Source organism: Sciurus vulgaris (assembly GCF_902686455.1).
Source record: "Sciurus vulgaris genome assembly, chromosome: 16".
Lineage (NCBI taxonomy): Eukaryota > Metazoa > Chordata > Mammalia > Rodentia > Sciuridae > Sciurus > Sciurus vulgaris.
This window is the reverse complement of record NC_136477.1, coordinates 11000631-11019531: the sequence shown is the minus strand read 5'-3', so window position 1 is coordinate 11019531 and position 18901 is coordinate 11000631. Positions and strand designations below refer to the sequence as shown.

General features: G+C 59.3%; 2 protein-coding genes across 8 annotated transcripts in view; one reads left to right on the top strand and one right to left on the bottom strand.

The window, feature by feature from the left end:
- Positions 1-18901, top strand: part of DOCK6 (dedicator of cytokinesis 6) — a 51173-nt gene that overhangs the window by 14215 nt on the left and 18057 nt on the right. For 3 of the 7 annotated variants that reach the window (XM_079114646.1, XM_079114650.1, XM_079114651.1), the window contains exons 3-25: positions 478-653; positions 894-962; positions 1213-1342; positions 2143-2355; positions 3798-3883; positions 5290-5356; positions 5459-5608; positions 6481-6561; positions 6655-6808; positions 6926-7053; positions 7162-7255; positions 7606-7768; positions 10765-10882; positions 10956-11026; positions 11187-11325; positions 11406-11507; positions 12140-12226; positions 12453-12684; positions 12942-13103; positions 13853-14016; positions 14483-14587; positions 17520-17615; positions 18205-18345. In XM_079114646.1, the coding sequence (XP_078970772.1) occupies positions 478-653; positions 894-962; positions 1213-1342; positions 2143-2355; positions 3798-3883; positions 5290-5356; positions 5459-5608; positions 6481-6561; positions 6655-6808; positions 6926-7053; positions 7162-7255; positions 7606-7768; positions 10765-10882; positions 10956-11026; positions 11187-11325; positions 11406-11507; positions 12140-12226; positions 12453-12684; positions 12942-13103; positions 13853-14016; positions 14483-14587; positions 17520-17615; positions 18205-18345 (2928 nt within the window). Of the gene's footprint in view, positions 1-477; positions 654-893; positions 963-1196; positions 1343-2142; positions 2356-3797; positions 3884-5289; positions 5357-5458; positions 5609-6480; positions 6562-6654; positions 6809-6925; positions 7054-7161; positions 7256-7605; positions 7769-10764; positions 10883-10955; positions 11027-11186; positions 11326-11405; positions 11508-12139; positions 12227-12452; positions 12685-12941; positions 13104-13852; positions 14017-14482; positions 14588-17161; positions 17255-17519; positions 17616-18204; positions 18346-18901 lie in introns of all 7 variants that reach the window. The other 4 variants (XM_079114652.1, XM_079114649.1, XM_079114647.1 and 1 more) reach the window with 4 other exon arrangements.
- ANGPTL8 (angiopoietin like 8) lies at positions 7866-9359 on the bottom strand. Its single transcript, XM_079114734.1, has 4 exons — positions 9026-9359; positions 8673-8834; positions 8250-8359; positions 7866-8142 (listed from the first exon to the last, which is right to left on the bottom strand). Exons 1-4 carry the CDS (start codon positions 9320-9322, stop codon positions 8115-8117), a joined length of 597 nt encoding a protein of 198 aa, XP_078970860.1. The 5' UTR covers positions 9323-9359; the 3' UTR covers positions 7866-8114.

Genomic DNA, 18901 nt, shown 5'->3' with positions numbered 1-18901 from the left:
AGCCCCGTCCCCTAGCTCCTGGGCAGTGGCAGCACAGAGAAGGAACTCTGGGCTGGGGAGCCTCTTGGGGGGTCCTGGGAGGTCCCCGCACCCCCAGGGCCACCCACACAGTGGGAGCAGCTTGCTTCCTCCTGCAGTGGGGAAGGGTGGGGCCATCTTGGGCCGAGGCCTGAGGAATTGCCCCTTCCATTCCTTCCACCATTAGATTCTTTCCCCGCTCAGACACCAGGGTGTGATTTCCTTCCTGGAGCCCCTGAAGTGGGGGGGCAGGGCCAGTCCTGCCGGGATGGAAAGTCTGAGGTCATTGTTTGCTGTGGGCCCTCTGTCGCTCCAACACCCTCTGTGGCTCCCACCATCCTCCTATTCCAGTCCCCGGTTGGCTGAGCCCACCTCTGCCTCTTACTGCACCACCCCCAGCCTGCGGGGAAGTGGCTGCCTTGCTCTGACCCAAGTCGTGGCCACTTTGTACTGACCCAGGTCCCCCTGACGGAGGTGGTTGAGCCCCTGGACTTCGAGGATGTGCTCCTGAGCCGGCCACCAGACGCAGAGCCGGGGCCCCTCAGGGACCTGGTGGAATTTCCATGCGATGACTTGGAGCTGCAGCGGCAGCCCCGGGAATGCCGGACCACAGAGCCTGGCGTCCCCCAGGATGGGTGTGTTCTGCCCCCTGCCCCCCTGCCCCGTCCGCCGCCCTCTCCTAGCAGGCTCCAGGTCCCAGCAGCCCCAGGTGCAACTCCTGCTCTGCTCTGTGACCTTAGACCAGTCACCCTCCGGCTCTGAGCCTCCATCTCCTCATCTCTGAAGTGGGCAGACAGACCATCCTCGTCTCCTGGGCCATTGGAAGGAGTCACACTGGCCGTGTCTCTGTTCATCCTGGTTTTATCTTGCTGTAGAAAACTGGATCCCCAGGCGAGGGCTGCTGTGGAGATGTACACGGAGGACTGGGTCATCGTGTGCAGAAGGTTGGTCTCACTTGGGGGTAGTTAGGTAGCGGGTGGAGGGTCAGGATTCTGGGTCTGAGCCCAGAAGAGCGGAGCCATTGTCTGCAGCCAGTGCTCCTGTTGATCTGCCCACTCTCGGCAAGGGCGACTGGACTTCTAAGGCAGGGCCAGGAGGGCAATGGCCTTGCAGGCCCCACGTGGCCCTCGCCTGGCTCATCAGTGTCCCGGGAGCCCTGAGCCCTGCCACCTGCCCAGCCCCACCTCCTGCTAGGTACCAGCACCTGAGTGCCGCGTACAGTCCCATCACCACGGAGACGCAGCGAGAGCGGCAGAAGGGCCTCGCCCGCCAGGTCTTCGAGCAGGACACCTCTGGGGACGAGAGGTCGGGCCCCGAGGACTCGGTGAGGACACCCCTGGCCAGGGTCCCTGCAGGGCATGTGTGTAGTCTCAGGAGATGACCCTGTCAACCTCGAACCCCAGTGGGCCCCACAAGTATCAGCCCCATGAGTGAAAAGTTATGGCTGAGAAGCGTTTATTGAGTGCAGAGTGTCTACTTAAAGGATCTTTTATTCAGTGGATCGGGAAACTTTCACACCCATTCTGCAGGAGGAGACTAAGGCGTGCTAGCTAGGATCCTGAGCACCTGCGTCACACCAGTGTGCTCTTGGCACCCCGTGGTGGTTACTCCAAGCACCGGGAGTGTTGTTTGCACTGTCGTTATCGGTAGATGTAGGTGGGGAGACCGAGGCCTTTAGCGACAGGGTCAGAGGCTCACCATCTCAGAGCTGAGCTGGAACCCGAGTCAGGCAGAGTGTGGGAAGGGTCCTCACCTGGCAACAGTGAGCAGAGTCCCAGGGAGGGCTCTCATTGGTCCATCCAGGCATGTCCTTACGTTGGAGCCAATCACAGGGGCGGGTGGGTGTGTCCTGATTGGCCAGAGTTCACTGAAGGGGGAATGGGAGACAGGAGTAGCCTCCCCAACCATGGTAGAAGGGAGGGTGTCCCTGGACAGAAGTCTTTCCTGAAGTGTCCAGAGGCAGGGTTGGCAAAGCCCCCCGCGTGAGCCTCGTAGTGGCGACCCCACCCTGCTGTCCCCCAGCTAGCTATCCTATACCTAGTATAGGATATATGTGCCTACACAGGACAGTTCCACCACAGCTGGCGTATCCAGCTGGTGCTCAGTGCTTGTGTGTTCTGGCAGGATGACTCCCGGCGCTGCTCTGGCTCCCCAGAGGACACCCCTCGAAGCAGCGGTGCCTCTGGCATCTTCGACCTGAGGAACCTGGCCGCTGACTCACTGCTGCCCTCGCTGCTGGAGAGGGCGGCCCCCGAGGACGTGGACCGGCGCAACGAAGCCCAGCGGCGGCAGAACCGGCCGCGCGCCCTGCTCACCCTCTACCCGGCGCCTGATGAGGTGGGTGCCCGTGGCCTCACCATGCGCCCCAGGCCAGGCTCGTCCCACTGACATGCGTCCCTGTGTACCATCCAGCCAGCGCGTACTGGGGGCCTACTGCATGCACTACCTTTGGTCGATAGCATTTACTGCACACCTATGAGACATCCGGTATTTATCCAGTGTGCATTGATTCAGCCAATACTAATTGTATGCCTGCTGTATACTTCTCTCTATAATCGACCAATACGTATTGAGCACCTACCATGTATGCCTATATTTATCCAACCAACATTTATTTAGCACCTACTGCATATACCTGTGTTCTTTATTAAGCTATTGAGTGCTTACTGTATACTCCTGTATTTATCAGTGCTTATCAGGTTACTAAAGTATACAGATGCTCATCTACTTAACTATGAGATTACAGCCCAATAAACCTATTGTAAGTTAAAAATACAGTAAGTAGAAAATGCATTCAATAACCTCCCCTCCAAACGCCTTCGCTGAGCCTCGCCTACTTTCTATGTGCTCGGAATACTTACATCAGCCTACTGTGGGGCAAAACCATCTGACACAGAGCCGAGTTTGTAATAAAGTGCTGCGCATCTCATGGAAGGCATAGAGCTTGTACCAAAAGCGAAAGTCAGCATGATTATACGGGTACGCTTCTGTACCATCTTCAAGCCAAAAATTAAGGATTGGTGGCGCATGCCTGTAATCCCAATGGCTCGGGAGACTGAGGTAGGAGGATCGCAAGTTCAAGGCCAGCCTCAACTTAGCAAGACCCTTTCTCAAAATAAAAAATGAAAAGGGCTAAGGATGGGGCTCAGGGATAGAGCATCCCTGGGGTCAGTCCCCAGTACTGTAAAAGAATTACAAATCGAACTATTATAATTCAGGGACTATCTGCAATTTTTTTTTTTTTTTTTTTTTTGGCGATGCTGGGGATCGAACCCAGGACTTTGTGCTTGCGAGGCGAGCACTCTACCAACTGAGCTGTATCCCCAGCCCTGCAATTTTATATATATATAAAACACCTTTGTGTGCCCGCTGTGTGGTTGACACTGGGGACATTGCCACAAATAAGATAAAGCCGTCCCTGCCCTCGGAGTTCATGGTCTCGTGGAGAAGGGACCCTTTACATAACCTGAATGGGGTAAAGTACCCATTGTCATCCCTCACACTGCCCCAGCCAGGGCCCATGGTGCCTGCCTAGGGTCAAGGGGCAGGGAAGGCTTCCTGGAGAAGCACCAGCTAGCCTGGCCTGAGTAACAGGCAGACCTTAGCCAGACGAGGAGGAGGGAGGGAAGGGTGGTGCAGGCAGGGAACAGCAGTGCAGAGGCTCAGAAGCAAGGCACTGAGGGAAGTCGTGTCAGGCTGAGCGTAGTGCTGGTTCCAGGCCAGGCATTCCGGGGCCTTCCTGGAGGACGTATCCCAGGTTCCCACCTGGCTCTTGGCAGGATGAGGCTGTAGAACGCTGTAGCCACCCGGAGCCACCCCGAGAGCACTTCGGACAGAGGATCCTGGTCAAGTGTCTGTCACTCAAGTGAGTATGCCGACCTGCTCCTCCCCTCCGACATGGTTCCCGTGTACTCACAGGCCACCTGAGGGGTGCCATTACTGCACACACCCTGCAGCCTGCGAGGCTGCCCAGGAGCTGCCGTGGGGAGGAATAAGATTTCCCTTTTTCATTATTTGGAGCCACTGCTCCTGGGCTGGCGTGTGCCTCGGTTGAGCACTTGCCCAGCACGTGTAAGGCCCTGGGTCCCATGCTGGCTTGCAGGAGGCAGGGGCATTGAGCTGCCAGCCCGTAAGTGCCAGGCTGTTTTCTCAGCCCTTTGCCTGTATTAATTTTACCCCAACCTTGAGAAGTGGGTGCAGGGCGGGAAACCAAGGCACACACTGACAAAATTTCGTGCCCAAGATCACACAACTTGCAAGGCCCAAGTCTGGTGCTTGCCTGTCCTGCTGGGACCCAGGGTAAAGGGGGTGCTAAGGATCCTGGGCCTGGCTCCCAGCCGTGTAAGGCTCCCTCCGTGTTGGACCCCAGGGAGCAGCCAGAAGTGCGGCAGACAAGCACGTGGGAACAAAGCTGAACAGGATGTGGACCTGGGCCCCAGCCAGGCCCTGCCCTCCCCCACCCCCAGTTCCTGCCTGGATCAGGACAGGAAAAGGAGGTTCCATTCTGGCCTGAGGCCTGGGTGGGCCTCCCACCTCAATCCCAGGGTTGGGAACAGGCTCTGGCCTCATGTAGTCGTTCAACAAACACCCACTGAGTGCCTGGGCTGCTCAGGACACAACCACGCCATGAGCATCAGAGCCCAGAGGAGAGACACTCAGGGGCTCTCCGAGCAGCTGCCGGTTGCCCTGCTCCCTGGGGAGGAGTCTCCTAAGCTAAGGCCCATCAGTGAGAAGGAACTGGCTAAAAGGAAAGGAGAGGGGGATGGGGCAGAGCATGTGCAGGGGTGGGGACAAGGGAGTGGTGGGCACTGCACCTTCTGGAGCAGGGAAGACAGGCCAGGGGGTGGGCAGGGCTGGGCCTTCTGGGGTTTTGTTCTCAGGACACGGGGGAACCTCAGGTCCTAAGATGCTTCTTTACCAAGTGGAGTAACACAGGAGCAGGTCTTGGTGTGCAAGGACTGGGCTCCACCAGGGTGGCAGAGGCGGCAGCAGCCATTCCTGAGCTGGGGCCCAGGCCGGGCAGCAGGGAATTGCAAGTGGGTTAGTAGTACCAAGAGCCCTCCGAGGGGGCTCTGCCGAGGGGCTGGGGGTGGGAAGAGCACACCTCAGGGGCCTCAGTTTCCCCTTTTTTTCAAAATGGGGCGCACGTGTCCTGCAGGCCCTTAAGTAGCAGTTCCATGTGGCCCAGGGTTAGTCAGGCACCCCTCCACCACCCTCCTTGGGCCTGAAGGAGGGGAGTGTCAGGGAGCCTCGGTCCCCATCCACCCACAGATTCGAGATTGAAATCGAGCCTATCTTTGGGATCTTGGCCCTGTATGACGCTCGGGAGAAGAAGAAGGTAGGAGCCCTCCTTTCTTCCTCCTCCTCCTCCTTTGCCTCCTTCACTGTTGGGCTGCGGGCTCCCTGGAGATGGTGGCTAAGGTGCCTCTCATGTCCGCAGATTTCAGAAAACTTCTACTTTGACCTGAACTCAGATTCCATGAAGGGGCTGCTTCGTGCCCATGGTACCCACCCCGCCATCTCCACCCTGGCCCGTTCCGCCATCTTCTCCGTGACCTACCCCTCGCCCGACATCTTCCTGGTCATCAAGGTGCCTGGTGGGGCAGGGCAAGGGGATGATGATGGTGAACACCGCAGGTTCAGTCCCTGCCCTCATGGGACGAGGCAGACGTGTTACCAGAAAGAAGAGCCCAGGGGAGGCCCCTGATCCAACCGGGATGGGAAAAAATCATGGAGGGCTTCCTGGAAAACTGAGCAGAGACCTATGGACAGATAGGCCTGGGACAAAGGACATCCCAGGCACGTGAACAACCCCGGAGTCCCATTGGGTAGGCAGGTGAGGTGTTAGGTTTGTGAATGATGTCGATGGCACCGAGACCTGCTCAGTTAATCGGGGCAGGGAAGACATGGTTGGCACATTGATCTGGGATTTTCTTCCTGTGAGGTCCAGTTTCTTCTCCTAACCCTTCAATCAGGTCACAAGAATGGAACGGATTGAGTGCTCATGGCGGGGAGTCACAGGGTGCAGTCCTCAGGGTAGCGCCCAGGAGGAGAGTTGCTAAGCCCCATTTTACAGATGGGAAATGAAGGCACAGAGCAGGGGAAAGACCTGCCCAGGGTCTCACACCCCTGAGTGGTCAAGACTGGAGGGTCCAGGCCATGTGGCCCATAACACATATTATGTCAGGAAAATATCAGTAGCTAAGTGTGGGCTGAGGCTTGGAATTTCAGGGTATCTGAAGGGTGATAAGGAGGTGGCCACTGGGCAGACAGAGTGCTGGCACTTGACAGGGACAGCAGGAGACATGGGAGACAGAGCACAAGCCCCAGGGTGAACTGGGGGTGTAGGTCCGTGGTAAAGCCTAGCATGGGTTGATCCCCAGCAGTGGGATGGAGAGTTCGGAGGTCCAGGAGTCCAGGGAGGGCTGAGGGGGCACTTCATGGGGCCTTCCTGCCCCGCAGTTGGAGAAGGTGCTGCAGCAGGGGGACATCAGCGAATGCTGTGAGCCCTACATGGTGATGAAGGAGGTGGACACCGCCAAGGTATGCGTGCCAAGGCAGGGCCTTGGGGAGGGCCTACGCCACACTTGGCAGGCAGGGGCCACTGAGCTGATGGGGGCGGGGGATCTCCCGCAGAACAAAGAGAAGCTGGAGAAGCTGCGCCTGGCAGCCGAGCAGTTCTGCACCCGCCTGGGCCGGTACCGCATGCCCTTCGCGTGGACGGCGGTGCACTTAGCCAACATCGTCAGCAGCGCTGGGCAGCCCGACCGCGACTCAGACTCGGAGGGCGGTGAGGAGGCGGGGCTGGGCTGAGCGACAGGGAGGGGCGCGCCCTCTGCCGGCCGAGCGGGGCACCACAGCCTGCGTCTCTGTGCCCCTTCTCGGTCACTGTCACTGCCCCTCCTAGAGCGCCGGCCTGCCTGGACTGACCGCCGCCGTCGGGGGCCCCAGGACCGAGCGAGTAGCGGGGACGATGCATGCAGCTTCTCTGGCTTCCGCCCAGCGACACTTACTGTCACCAACTTCTTTAAGCAGGTGTCTGCAAGGCAGACGTGCCCGGGTGACTCTCCCCACTGTTGTGGTCGCATGGGGTCCTGGGACTCAGCCTTTGATCCCTAGCTCATGGCGACCTGTCCCTCATAGGAGGCGGAGCGGCTCAGTGATGAGGACCTCTTCAAATTTCTGGCGGACATGCGGCGCCCATCCTCCCTGCTGCGGCGCCTGCGGCCTGTGACCGGTGCGTGGCGCACCCTTAAATGAGGTGTTCTCACGCGCTCGACAAACTCGTGCCAAGCACCTACTGTGTCTGGCGCCAGGGACTGAACCCTGACCATGATTGACAAATTCCCAAACTCAGGGACTGGACCTTTCAATGGAGGCCACAGACAAAAGAAGAAAAAGTGGGTCAAGTTGGGATCATGGTAGGGCACATCATCTCTGAGGGTGAGAGAGGAGTTGAGGGTGTCTTGAGGCTTTTACAACCTGAGGGTCAGAGCCCCCAGATGTCAGAGGGCCTCACCTGCGTACCCCAGAGGGGGGCCGGGCCAGAGGTTCCCAGGCAGGTGCAAGCTGACTCCTCCTCCCCAGCCCAGCTCAAGATTGACATTTCCCCGGCCCCTGAGAACCCCCACTTCTGCCTCTCCCCTGAGCTACTTCACGTCAAGCCCTACCCAGATCCCCGGGGCCGGCCCACCAAGGAGATCCTGGAGTTCCCTGCCCGTGAGGTCTACGCTCCCCACACCTGTTACAGGTACAGTTCCCGGAGTGGCTGGACACTTGCATGGGGGACGTTCAGAAATTCTGTTGGGCAGGGTTCCCTTTCCCGACACATACGCAGACACCCAAGGTGAAATGCCACTGCTCTGCTTTAATGCAGGGTGTGTGAGCATGGAGGGACACAAGTCCTTCCTGCACCCTCCCCAGTGGGGCCATGTCCTCTGCCTTCTACCCCGCCTGCTTCTGTCTCTGCCCTGGGGCTGGAAGCGGCGCGCCCTGGCCGGCCCCACTGGACAGGCAGCTCCTCTCTGCTTGGGGGCTGCATGGAGCACGGAAGTGTCCTTGCTTCGTGACTGGTCCTCAGTTCTGCCCAGGCAGGCTCAGGCTGGAAGCGCCGCTGTGTGGAGTCTGGGGAGGGAGACGGGGAGTCTGGCTCAGCCCAGGTGGGGCACCTTCTAGCTCCCTGCGTGTCCCCCAGCCAGCTGCCCTGGGTGCCAGGCCCCCACCAGGCTCACCTCTCCTGGATCTGTCGCAGCCAGTGTTGCTGAGCTGCCATCTCCTGTCTCTGTCGCTGCACATGGCCCGTGAGGGCCCACAGGAAGTGGCTCTGCTTGTCAGCGTGAGCCTGTGTGGTAGGCAGGGTAGAAACCTCAGTGGGGGCCTCTTCACCTCTCATCCCCTGACCCTGCCCAGGCCTCCCTGGTACGTCTGTGGGACTGGGCAAGTCACACAAGTAGGGCACCTGCCATGTACCCTGCCCTTGAATTGAGGCCCTAGTTGCTGAAATCAGTCGTGCCCTGTTTGCAAATGGGGAAACCGAGGCATGGAAAGGGATGTGGGCTGTGCTCAGAGTGGAGGACACCGAGCTGGAGAGTATCTAGGACTCAAGGTTCAGAAGAGAGTTCAGGCCAATCCTCCCAGGGCCCAGTGCCTCTTACCTTTAAGGCCTCAAATTCTTGGCGGGCAGGGCCCAGCCAGGCACCCTGCAGCTGGACTTCCAGTCGCTGCACGCTGTCCCGCAGCTTCTGCTGTGCCTGGGCCACCTCCGTTAGCACCCGGGCTGTGGTCTCTGCCTGCAGCTGCAGATCCTCCTCCTCCAGCTGCTCAGTGGACAGTTTGGTGTTAGGATGGCAGCTCCTGTTTGCCCAGGACTTGCTTGGTTTTATCACGGAGAGTCTTGCATCTTGGGACCCTCCTCAGTTACGGGCAAAACTGGGGCAACTGGACAGCCTACACAATACTTCCTCTTCAGACCACCCTCCAGCCCACACCACTCCGCCGCCCTGCCCACCTGCATCTCCAGCAAGCTCACGCGAAGTTCCTGCGCCGCATCCCGGCCCTGGCTGACTTGTAGTCCCAAAAGCCCCAGCGCGCTGCCGTAGAGGCCCAGGCTTTGCCCGGCCTCTGTCAGTCGGGCCTCCGTGGCCCTGTACACGCTATTGAGGGCCTGGCCCAGCTGCAGGGCCCCATGGAAGAGCAGGGTCAGCTCCTCATGCTGTGCCGGCTCCTGGCCACCCATGGGGGCCACTGGGGCAGGCTGGACCGCTGCTGCCAGAGCCCACAGGAGGCACAGAGCGAGAGCAGGCATGGCTGAAGGACGGGGGTGTGATCAGTGCCACTGCTGCTGCCTTTTATGTCCCCACACTGCCATCAACCCCCGTCAATGGTTAACCAGCCATCGGCTGCCCCGAGTTGTGCAAGGGCCTGGCAGGGGCACAGCGGTTGCATCAGGCAAATGTCCGGCCGGCCACGCTGAGATCACGCTGGCTGGGACTCAGGGCCAGTTGTGGGTCGGGGGCACTGGGGAGGACTGGCCCTGAGGGACCCTGAGGCTTACCACCCTGAGCTTCGGCTTCCCTCTGATGGACAGGCATGACAATAGCGACTTGTGTGAATGCAGTAGTGACTGAGCTGCTCCAGCCGCCACGTGGTACAGCTCTCCCTGTGCACTTCCCAGCCTGCAATGCGGGGTCTTCATTTTTCCAGCCTAGGGAGGGAATCCAGGCCTTTGTGCATGCTAAGCCAGTGCTCTGCCACCAAGCCACACCCTCACCCCAATGCAGGGGTCCTTGTTGGCCTGCCTGGTGGCTGGTGAGCTTATACAGGTAGCAGAGTCCTCACCTCAATGCAGGGGTCCTTGTTGGCCTGCCTGGTGGCGGGGGAGCTCATACAGGTAGGAGAGTCCTCACCTCAATGCAGGGGTCCTTGTTGGCCTGCCTGGTGGCTGGGGAGCTTAGACAGGTAGCAGAGTCCTTCCTGAGGCCACATGGATTCACTTCAGGACCCACGTCTGCCCCAGGTCAGCATGAATGCTGTTTTACTCCCTGAATGACTGGGGACAAGTGCCTCAGTTTCCTTACCTATAAAATGGAAGTGCCATGTGTCCCACCTTGCTGGCTGCTTGTAGGAAGTAAATGAATTATTTTGAGTGCTTAGAATTAACCCTGGCATACAACAGGTGCCACATAAGTGTTTGGTGCAGTGATTGTCATTGCAGTTATCTGTCATCATCAGTACTGTTACAAAGATTCCGCTGAATGGCCCGATGCCCCATTGTACATGTGGGGAACCTGAGGCCCAGGGGCAGGTTGGGGCTTATGCAGGTGCCCCTGGGGGAGGGGCAGCCCCAGCCTCCAACTCTGGTCTGCTTTTCCCACCTGAAGGCCAGAACTATAGAGGTCTCTTCTGGGGGAAGAACAGTTGGGCCTGAAGAACAGGTCAGCCTGGCAGGGATCAGGCTACCCTGATGGCCACCTGGGTCCCTTTTTGGAACTCCTGCCCTGAGGGTCCATCTGTCCCCTGCCCCCCACCTCCCTAAACTCCCATCTGCGGGTGCACATCTTTCCCGGTCCTCTGCCAGTCGTACCTCATGCCTGGCACTGGAATGGCCTGCCCCGGCTCAGTGCCCCAGCCTCGTGACCCACTTTCCTCCATGACTGTCTGTGTCCTTGGTCCAGCTCGCTCCAGCAGCCCAGTCGCTCACGCACACCGCAGGCCCCTGTCCCCCTGACCCCTGCTTCTCGCCCCCAGGAACCTGCTGTACGTGTACCCACACAGCCTCAATTTCAGCAGCCGCCAGGGCTCCGTGCGCAACCTCGCTGTGCGAGTCCAGTACATGGCCGGCGAGGACCCCAGCCAGGCCCTGCCGGTCAGTGCCTGTGCCCCAGGGAGCAGCAGGGACGGGTCTTCCCGGCGGGTCCCTCATGTCCCCGCTCCCCCAGGTCATCTTTGGCAAGTCCAGCTGCAGCGAATTCACGCGTGAGGCCTTCACGCCTGTGGTCTACCATAACAAGTAGGTGGGAGTGGGGCGGCAGGGAGAAGGGACTCGGGAGGACCTGGGGACCTGCAGGGGTCAGGGAGACATGTAGGCACAGGGCAGGAGGAAGGAGAGGGGGCTGCTGCAGCGACACGCGGGGGACCCGCCCTCCAGCTGACCCCAGCCTCCCTGCCAGGTCCCCCGAGTTCTACGAGGAGTTCAAGCTGTGCCTTCCGGCTTGTGTGACCGAGAACCACCACCTGCTCTTCACTTTCTACCACGTCAGCTGCCAGCCCCGGCCGGGCACGGCCCTGGAGACGCCCGTGGGCTTTACCGTGAGCCCAGCCACCCTCAGAGCCCTGCCCGTCCCCTTCCCGGTGCTGGGCCACAGCCCTGACCCCTGCTCTCTTCCCAGTGGATCCCCCTGCTGCAGCACGGCCGTCTGAGGACTGGTCCCTTCTGCCTCCCAGTGTCTGTGGACCAGCCGCCGCCCAGCTACTCTGTGCTCACGCCCGACGTACGTGCCTGTGCCTCCCGCCTCCACCCGACGACGCTGTCCCCAGTAGTGCCCACGGAAGCACTGGCCGCCGTCTGTCAGTGCTCCTGTCCTCACAGAAGCCCATGAGCATTCCCAAGTCCCCACCTAACTTCCATCCAGTCCCCTGGAAGCCTCATTGTCCTCTGTGGGTGCCCTCCCAGGCCCCCCATTGTGTGTCCCTTCCTGTCCCCTACTGGCCCTCACCTCTGCACTCACTGTCCCCCATAGCAGCCCCACTGCTGATTATTGTCCCACAGGAGTTCGTCCAGGGCTGCCTCTGCCTCTCCACCCCAGTTAGTGCGCATGACCCTCCCTCTGTCCAGCTGTCCATTAACACGGGGTCTCAGGTCTCCCCTGTACAATGCTCCTGACTCATTGCTTCCTCCAAGTAATGTTCACCCGTATCCCTGTTCTCTGTCTCCCACTGTGCCAGATGTCCACCCTGCCTGGTGGACCCCCTGAGTCCAGGGACTGGGCTGGGGGCAGGGTGCCTGCCTCTCCCTGGGGCCAGGCCACGCTCAGGCCATGGTGTCGCAATGGCTGGGGCCGCCCGGTGGCCTGATCGGTGGGGGAGGGTTGACCAGTGCCCACCAGGCGCCTCCCTCCCACAGGTGGCGCTGCCGGGCATGCGCTGGGTGGACGGCCACAAGGGTGTATTCAGCGTGGAGCTCTTGGCCGCGTCCTCTGTCCACCCCCAGGTACAGGGTGGGGTGGGAACCCAGGAATCCTGCCCTGCTCCCCTCCTGGTTGCCATGCAATTGGGTAATCATTGTCGCTGGCCAGTGAGGCCTGGCCTCGGGCCGTGGACGTGACTTTGGTCAGCTGGCTGGGCTCTCAGGGAAGCTGCTGACTCAGACGGAGGTGGTCTCAGTCCCTCGGGGCTTTCCTGGGCCAGCAGCCCTGCTCACTGTGTCCCCCACCCAGGACCCGCACCTGGACAGATTCTTCACCCTGGTGCACGTCCTGGAGGAGGGGGTCTTTCCGTTCCGGCTCAAGGACGCCGTGCTGAGTGAGGGCACCGTGGAGCAGGAGCTCCGGGCCAGCCTGTCGGCCCTGCGCCTTGCCAGCCCTGAACCCCTCGTGGCCTTCTCCCACCACGTGCTGGACAAGCTTGTGCGCCTTGTGGTGCGGCCCCCGGTCATCAGTGGCCAGATGGGTGAGCGAGTGTGGCCTCAGACTTGTTTCCCCATCCAGAGAGTGACCCTCTCAGCTCCCTGATGCCGAGTTCCTCCTGTATTTCCTTATTTTATTCTGCCCTCAGTTTTTCTATCTGAAAAATGACCCAGAGCAAGTCCTCTGAGATCCCTTGATAGTCACTTGAGTCCTTGGACCCTAATGCCTCTTCCTCTGGAAGGTCAGTGGGCAAGTAAAAGGCCTTGGGCCCTGGAACTTGACCTCTGCTCTGCCCGGCAGTGAACCTAGGCCGTGGGGCCTTTGAAGCAATGGCCCATGTAGTCAGCCTTGTACACCGGAGCCTGGAGGCAGTCCAGGATGCCCGTGGTCACTGCCCGCTGCTGGCTGCCTATGTCTACTACGCCTTTCGCCTCCCTGGCGCTGAGCCCAGCCTCCCAGGCGGTAAGTGTTGGTGGAAAACCCTGGGAGACAGGGAAAATCTGAGAAGAGCAACTCAGGCAGAGAAAAGAGCATGTGCAAAGGCCCCAGGGCCACACAGGCCTGGACTGATGTGGACAACGTGCCAGAGAGAGAATATTTCACTCACTTTTGCCCCAGTGATCTCTGTACACTTGACTGGCAGCTGATTCGACCATTCAGCAAGCATCTTCATTAGTCTGTGGCAGGGATTCAAGCTAGGATGCCTGGATTTGAATCTTTGTTCTGCTGCCTTCAAGCTCTGTAACCCTGGGCAAGGAATTTTACATCTCTGAGCCTATTTTCCCATTTGTAAAACAGTGATAATAACAGTACCCACCTCAAGGGGGCGCTGCAAAGAGTAAACCATAATCCATACAAAATGCACAGTATGGAGTGAACATCCAGTAAAACTGGATTTGGCCTGGGGTGTAGCTCAGGGGTAGAACACATGGCTAGCATGCACAAGGCCCAGGCTTTCTAATTCCCTGAACCAGAAAGAAAAATAGAAATCTAGTTGAAAAGTTAACCCGTGTGTGCCAGGCATCATTTCCAGTGTTCTTCAATCTGCAAATCGCTATGAAGCAGTCGCTATTTTCATACCCATTTTACAGGTGAGAAACCTGGAGGCACAGAGAAGGAAAATGACTTTATCAAGGGCAGTGGATTGGGAAGGGACTGATACTCATCAGGGCAGGTGGGCCGGGGACTGACCTTATTCCCTCCATCCCCAGGGGCCCCTCCAGTGACTGTGCAGGCTGCCACACTGGCCCGTGGCTCCGGCCGCCCTGCAAGCCTCTACCTGGCCCGTTCTAAGAGTGTCAGCAGCAGCAACCCCGACCTGGCTGTGGCTCCCGGCTCTGTGGACGACGAGGTTTCCCGCATCCTGGCCAACAAGGTAGGGCAAAGCGGCCATGGATGCCGAGTGGGTCAGGGGAGAATCCCACTGCCGACAGAGGATGGAAAGCAGAGCATGACTCGGAAGAGGGCGTGTTTCCCGGCTGTGGGCTGGAGGGCTGCTGTCAGGGGTGGAGGCTGTAGGTCAGACTGTGTGCTGGGCTCTGGACTCCATGATGGACCCAGGGATGGGCAGCGGAAGCTTGATCGGTTGACCAAAGAGTAGTGTGTGCACAGTGTGGCAGGCGCATATGTGCACGTGCCCCATGTGCACACGTCCACAGGTGCACCTGCACGTGCATCCCGTGCTTATGCACAGTGCGTATGCGTCTGCACCCCATGCACGTACTCACAGGTGCATACACACGCGTGGGCACACGTCTGGTCCTGGGCCGTGTCGCACGGGTGTTCTGTGCTGCTCTCCTCTCCTCCTCTCAGGAGGCTGCCACTTACCTGTGTATCTCCAGGGCGTCGATCGCTCACACTCCTGGGTGAATTCTGCTTATGCTCCAGGAGGCACCAAGGCTGTGCTGCGGCGGGCACCCCCTTATTGCGGGGCTGACCCCAGACAGGTGCCCTTTCAACCTGCCCTGCACGCATGTGACACCGTCTCAGCATGAGCTCCTCCCACCTTCCTGGCTGTGACCAACTAACCCAGGGGGCTGCCCGAAGGGGGCGGCAGCCCCTCCTGCCTTTGTCTGGGGCTGTGGAATCTGTGCTATAAGCATCCCTGGGTTGTTTCAACCTGCCTTTTGCTCTCACGGAGGCCACAGCCTCAGCAGAGACAGAGCACCGGGGTGATCTGCAAAGAGCATGTAAATTATATGCAAATCCAGTCACCTGTAACCTCACTGCCCTGCATGACCTGTTCCCCTCCCTTTGATCCACCTCTGTTCAGGGGACTCTCAACTGTCCCCTTGGCATAGGCAACTGAATGGTGTCAAGGGTGAAGCACTGGACCCCTGGAATCCCACATCCTTTTCAGACAGAGGCTTCCCTCTACCATGCACCTGTCCTGGGAGGAGCTTTGCCTCCCAACAGACCTGGGTTTAAGTCCCAGCTCTGCTGTGGCCCTGCCCTGTGCCCCAGGCAGTGGGCTGTATCTCTCCAAGTCCCCACTGGTAAAGTGAAGCTGTCTCTCAAATGTTGAGATACGGCAAAGGCTCTCAGTAAAGAGCACAGCACAGGGTCCCAAAGGCATGGCAGGTCCTGTTGTGAGAAAGCCCCCGGCCCCACCCTGCCCTGAGCCTCTAGCATGGGACAGACGCGCAGGTGTGTAACTGCTGGCGGGAAAATGCCTCAGAGGAAGTGAACAGAACCGGAAGAGAGCACCAGCTCTCCTTCTGGGAGACTGGGGGGACTTCTCTAGGAAAGGGTCATTTTTGCTGGGACCTGAAGAGTGAGATGAGCCAGGACAGGGTGGGCGGGTGTTCCAGGCAGAGGGAAAGGCACACACAGATGGAGCCCAGCTCAGATGACACCAGACAGCAGGAGGCAGCCACAGGGGCTTGCGTCCTTGCACGCCTGGTCCTAGAGCCTGCAACCTGCATCCCATGCCCGGGCTGGGGAAGCGTCAGCGGCACAGGCAGGGGACTGCTGCACAGTCCTCTCCCCGGATCACTGGAAATCTCAGAGTCTGGGTTCGTGGGCCCTGCCTGTCCCCATCCCGGCAGTTTTCGGGGCTGCAGAAGACTGAACCCAGAGCCTCGGCCTACTGAGCTTGTGCTCGGCCATGGAGCTGCCGGGGCCTTGGCCAGCGTTTCTCACAGGGCTGTCCTCAGCACCCTCAGTTCCCCAAAGGGCCAGGGGGTCTTACAGAGCAGGTAGGAGGTGACGAGGTCGCGGGAGGCGGGCATTCCGGCAGGAGTAGCTCTGAGGCTGGCCTGGTAGTGGGTGCCCATCGGTGGTGTCCGTCAGCCAGGACGTGCCTGGAACCGTGGAGGTGGAGGCCCTCAAGTGCAGGGCAGGTCTCAGGAGCTGGGCCGACTCCATCAGTGGACCTGTTTCTCCAACCAGTGGCCGCTCGTGGCCAGCAAAGGAGGAGGGGAGAGTGGAGCTTGTGCCTCAGTACCTGTTCCCCAGGCTGGTAACACGGAGGCCGGGTGAGGCCCCGCGCAGGCCTGGAGCCTCTCATTAGCATCTACCACCTGTCCTTCTCCACCTGCTCTGCTTCCCTCTGTACCCGCCTCTTCATCCATGCCGCCCATCTCGCCCTCCCTCACACTCCACGCCCCGTCCACACCCGTGGTCACCTCCTGTCACCTGTGGTTCCAAATGCCTCACAGCTGCACAGTTTTCATCTCCTCCCCCTGTGCTGTCCCCACTCACATCAGCCAGCCTCTGTCCGAGCTGGGACCCAGTCTACCCACCTCCCCTGTGTTCCCCTGTGCCCACGGTCCTGTGTTCTCACCTGTCCTAGTCACATTTTGTCACCTCCTCACTGCATCGTCATGCGTATCCTCACCTACTCCCTGTGTTCTGTGCGTCTCTGTTATACCCACACCCCGTTTTCTTTTTAACACACTTGACTCCAGCTACTCCTCCATCCTCACCTTCACCGCCCTGGCCGGGCCCACACCACCTGGACCCCGCTCCGGCCAGTGCACGCAGACCCCTCTCCTCCCTCTACCTCACTGCCCATCCCTGGGCCCCACACACTGTCTCAACCTGTTCTCTGTTGCTATAACACAACACCTGAGGCTAATTTTTGTGGCTCAGGTTTTGGAAGCTGGGAGGTCCCAGAGAATGGCACTGGCATCAGGTGGAGACTGTGGTGATCGCTGTATCCTAGCTTGGCAGAGGGCATCACAGCGAGACACAAAGGTGCTTGCTCAGGTGTCTCCTTATAAAGCCACCAGTACCATCAGGAGGCCCGCTTCCTGAGCCAGTCCTAATCACCTCCCAGGACCCCATCTCTAAGCACCAACAACCTGTGTCTTTGGGGCTCAAGTTTCCAAAACATGACACTCAGGGACATACTCAGACCACAGCACATATCCACCTGCAAGCTCATTTTCCTCCATCCTTTTCCCCCACTATGTCCATGTGGACACATCATGCAGACCTGTCTGTCCCACTGTGTCCCCGCCACCTCCCCACACTAACTCTCCTCGCCATCCCATCCTCTCCATCCCATCCCATCCTAGGCCATCGAACGCAGCTCTAGCCGAGCCTCCTCCTACCTCGAGGCCTCTTCCTCGGCCCCGCCGGCCCCCCAGCCAAGACCCACTGTGCAGAAGGTAGTGAGGGGGATGGGTGGGTTCCATATTTTTTGTTCCCGGCCCCCAACAAAGGGATCTAGGGCTGCTCTCCTGATCCAAAGCCCAGCTGGGTCTGGAGAGCCAGGGACCTGGCACATCAGCTCCTCTTGGCCCCTGTCCTTCCGCATGGCCTCTGCTGCTTTGACTCCAGTCCCCCAGCCTCAACCTCCCCTGCCATGCTCTATGGAGGGCGGTGCGGGAGGGGGTGGCACCTTGCTCTTGGTGACCTCGACCCTGCCTACAGCTGCTTCACGAGGAGCTGGCTCTGCAGTGGGTGGTCAGCAGCAGCGCTGTGCGCGAGGCTGTCCTCCAGCACGCCTGGTTCTTCTTCCAGCTCATGGTGAGGCCCCCAGGAGAGACCCTTGAAAAAAACTCTGAGGTTGCACCTTAGACCCTGAGAAAAGGCCCCCAGAGATGCTCAGAGAGTGCCAGATGAGGACCTTAAGGGGCGGACTCCCCAGTCTACCTGGATCCCTCTCTGTAGAGAAGACCCCACCTCCCTGGGAGACTGGGGAGAGGGGAGACCCCCCCTCCAAGAGGTGTCCCCACAGAGAGAGGGACCAGGCTTGTGACTCGAGAGGCCTCAAAACTCGAGAGGTCCTCTCCCCAGAGCATGTGGCCACATCTCCACCAGACCCTCATGAGCCCACAAAACCTAAACCGGGCGCCCTCAGGCCCCAATCTCTGCCCAAGCCCTTCCTGTACTCCCCAGCCACTTCCCAGCCGCTGACCCGCTGAGGCTCTGGCCTCGGCTTCCTCAAGCCCCGCCCACACCAAAGGCCCACCCACGGCCCTCAGGCACCTCCTTCAGCCTGCAACTACAGGGAGGGTGGCTCTACACCCACGTTCCTTCCGATAAAGCCCCGCCCCTTGCATCAACCTCCAGCCATCCTTAAGCCCCGCCCCTGGCCCATTCGCCCCGCCCCTAGGTGAAGAGCATGGCGCTGCACCTGCTTCTGGGCCAGCGCCTGGACACGCCCCGCAAGCTGCGCTTTCCTGGGCGCTTCCTGGATGACATCACTGCCTTGGTGGGCTCTGTTGGCATGGAGGTCATTACCCGTGTCCACAAGGTGAGAGATTCGTGTTCTCAGTGAGGGGAGAGACCCGAATGAGGCTGTGAAGGCACCAGTCTCAATGCCTCCTGGCTGCCAAACCATTAGTCCGGTCTGTTGGATGGGTATGTTCATGTTTCTTGAGTATCTGTGGTATACACAGCCTTGTTCTGGATGTAGAGACACATCAGCAAATAAAACAACAAAATCTTTGCTCTCTTGGAGCTGAGTTTTAGGGGAAGATTGAAGGACGTAAGGGAACAATCTATGGGGATTGGGGAAAGAGCAGTACACGTAGGAGAAACAGCAGATGCAAAGGCCCTGAGGCAGAATTGTGCCTGGGTATTGAGTAGGAGAGTATGGCTGGAGTGAAGTGAACAAGGCAGAAAATAGAAGCTAATGAGAGCAGGGCAGATCCATTAGCCCTTAGTACAGGGCCAGTATACAGTAGATGCATAATAAGTGGATGTTGCTCTTCTGAGACCCTGATGATCCAGGCCTAGGATCACCAATTCCAGTGCCTATGAGGGTTAGGCAGACGGTAATAATCATGATAATGATTATATGAAGCATT

Excerpts from the sequence above, each read along its gene's own strand:
- ANGPTL8 (XM_079114734.1), bottom strand. The coding sequence starts at position 9,322 with ATGCCTGCTCTCGCTCTGTGCCTCCTGTGGGCTCTGGCAGCAGCGGTC. Across the intron at positions 8,835-9,025 it reads TGAGCTTGCTGGAGATGCAG|CTGGAGGAGGAGGATCTGCA; the intron begins GTGGGCAGGGCG and ends TCCACTGAGCAG. Across the intron at positions 8,360-8,672 it reads AAGAATTTGAGGCCTTAAAG|GCTCACGCTGACAAGCAGAG; the intron begins GTAAGAGGCACT and ends CCTACCACACAG.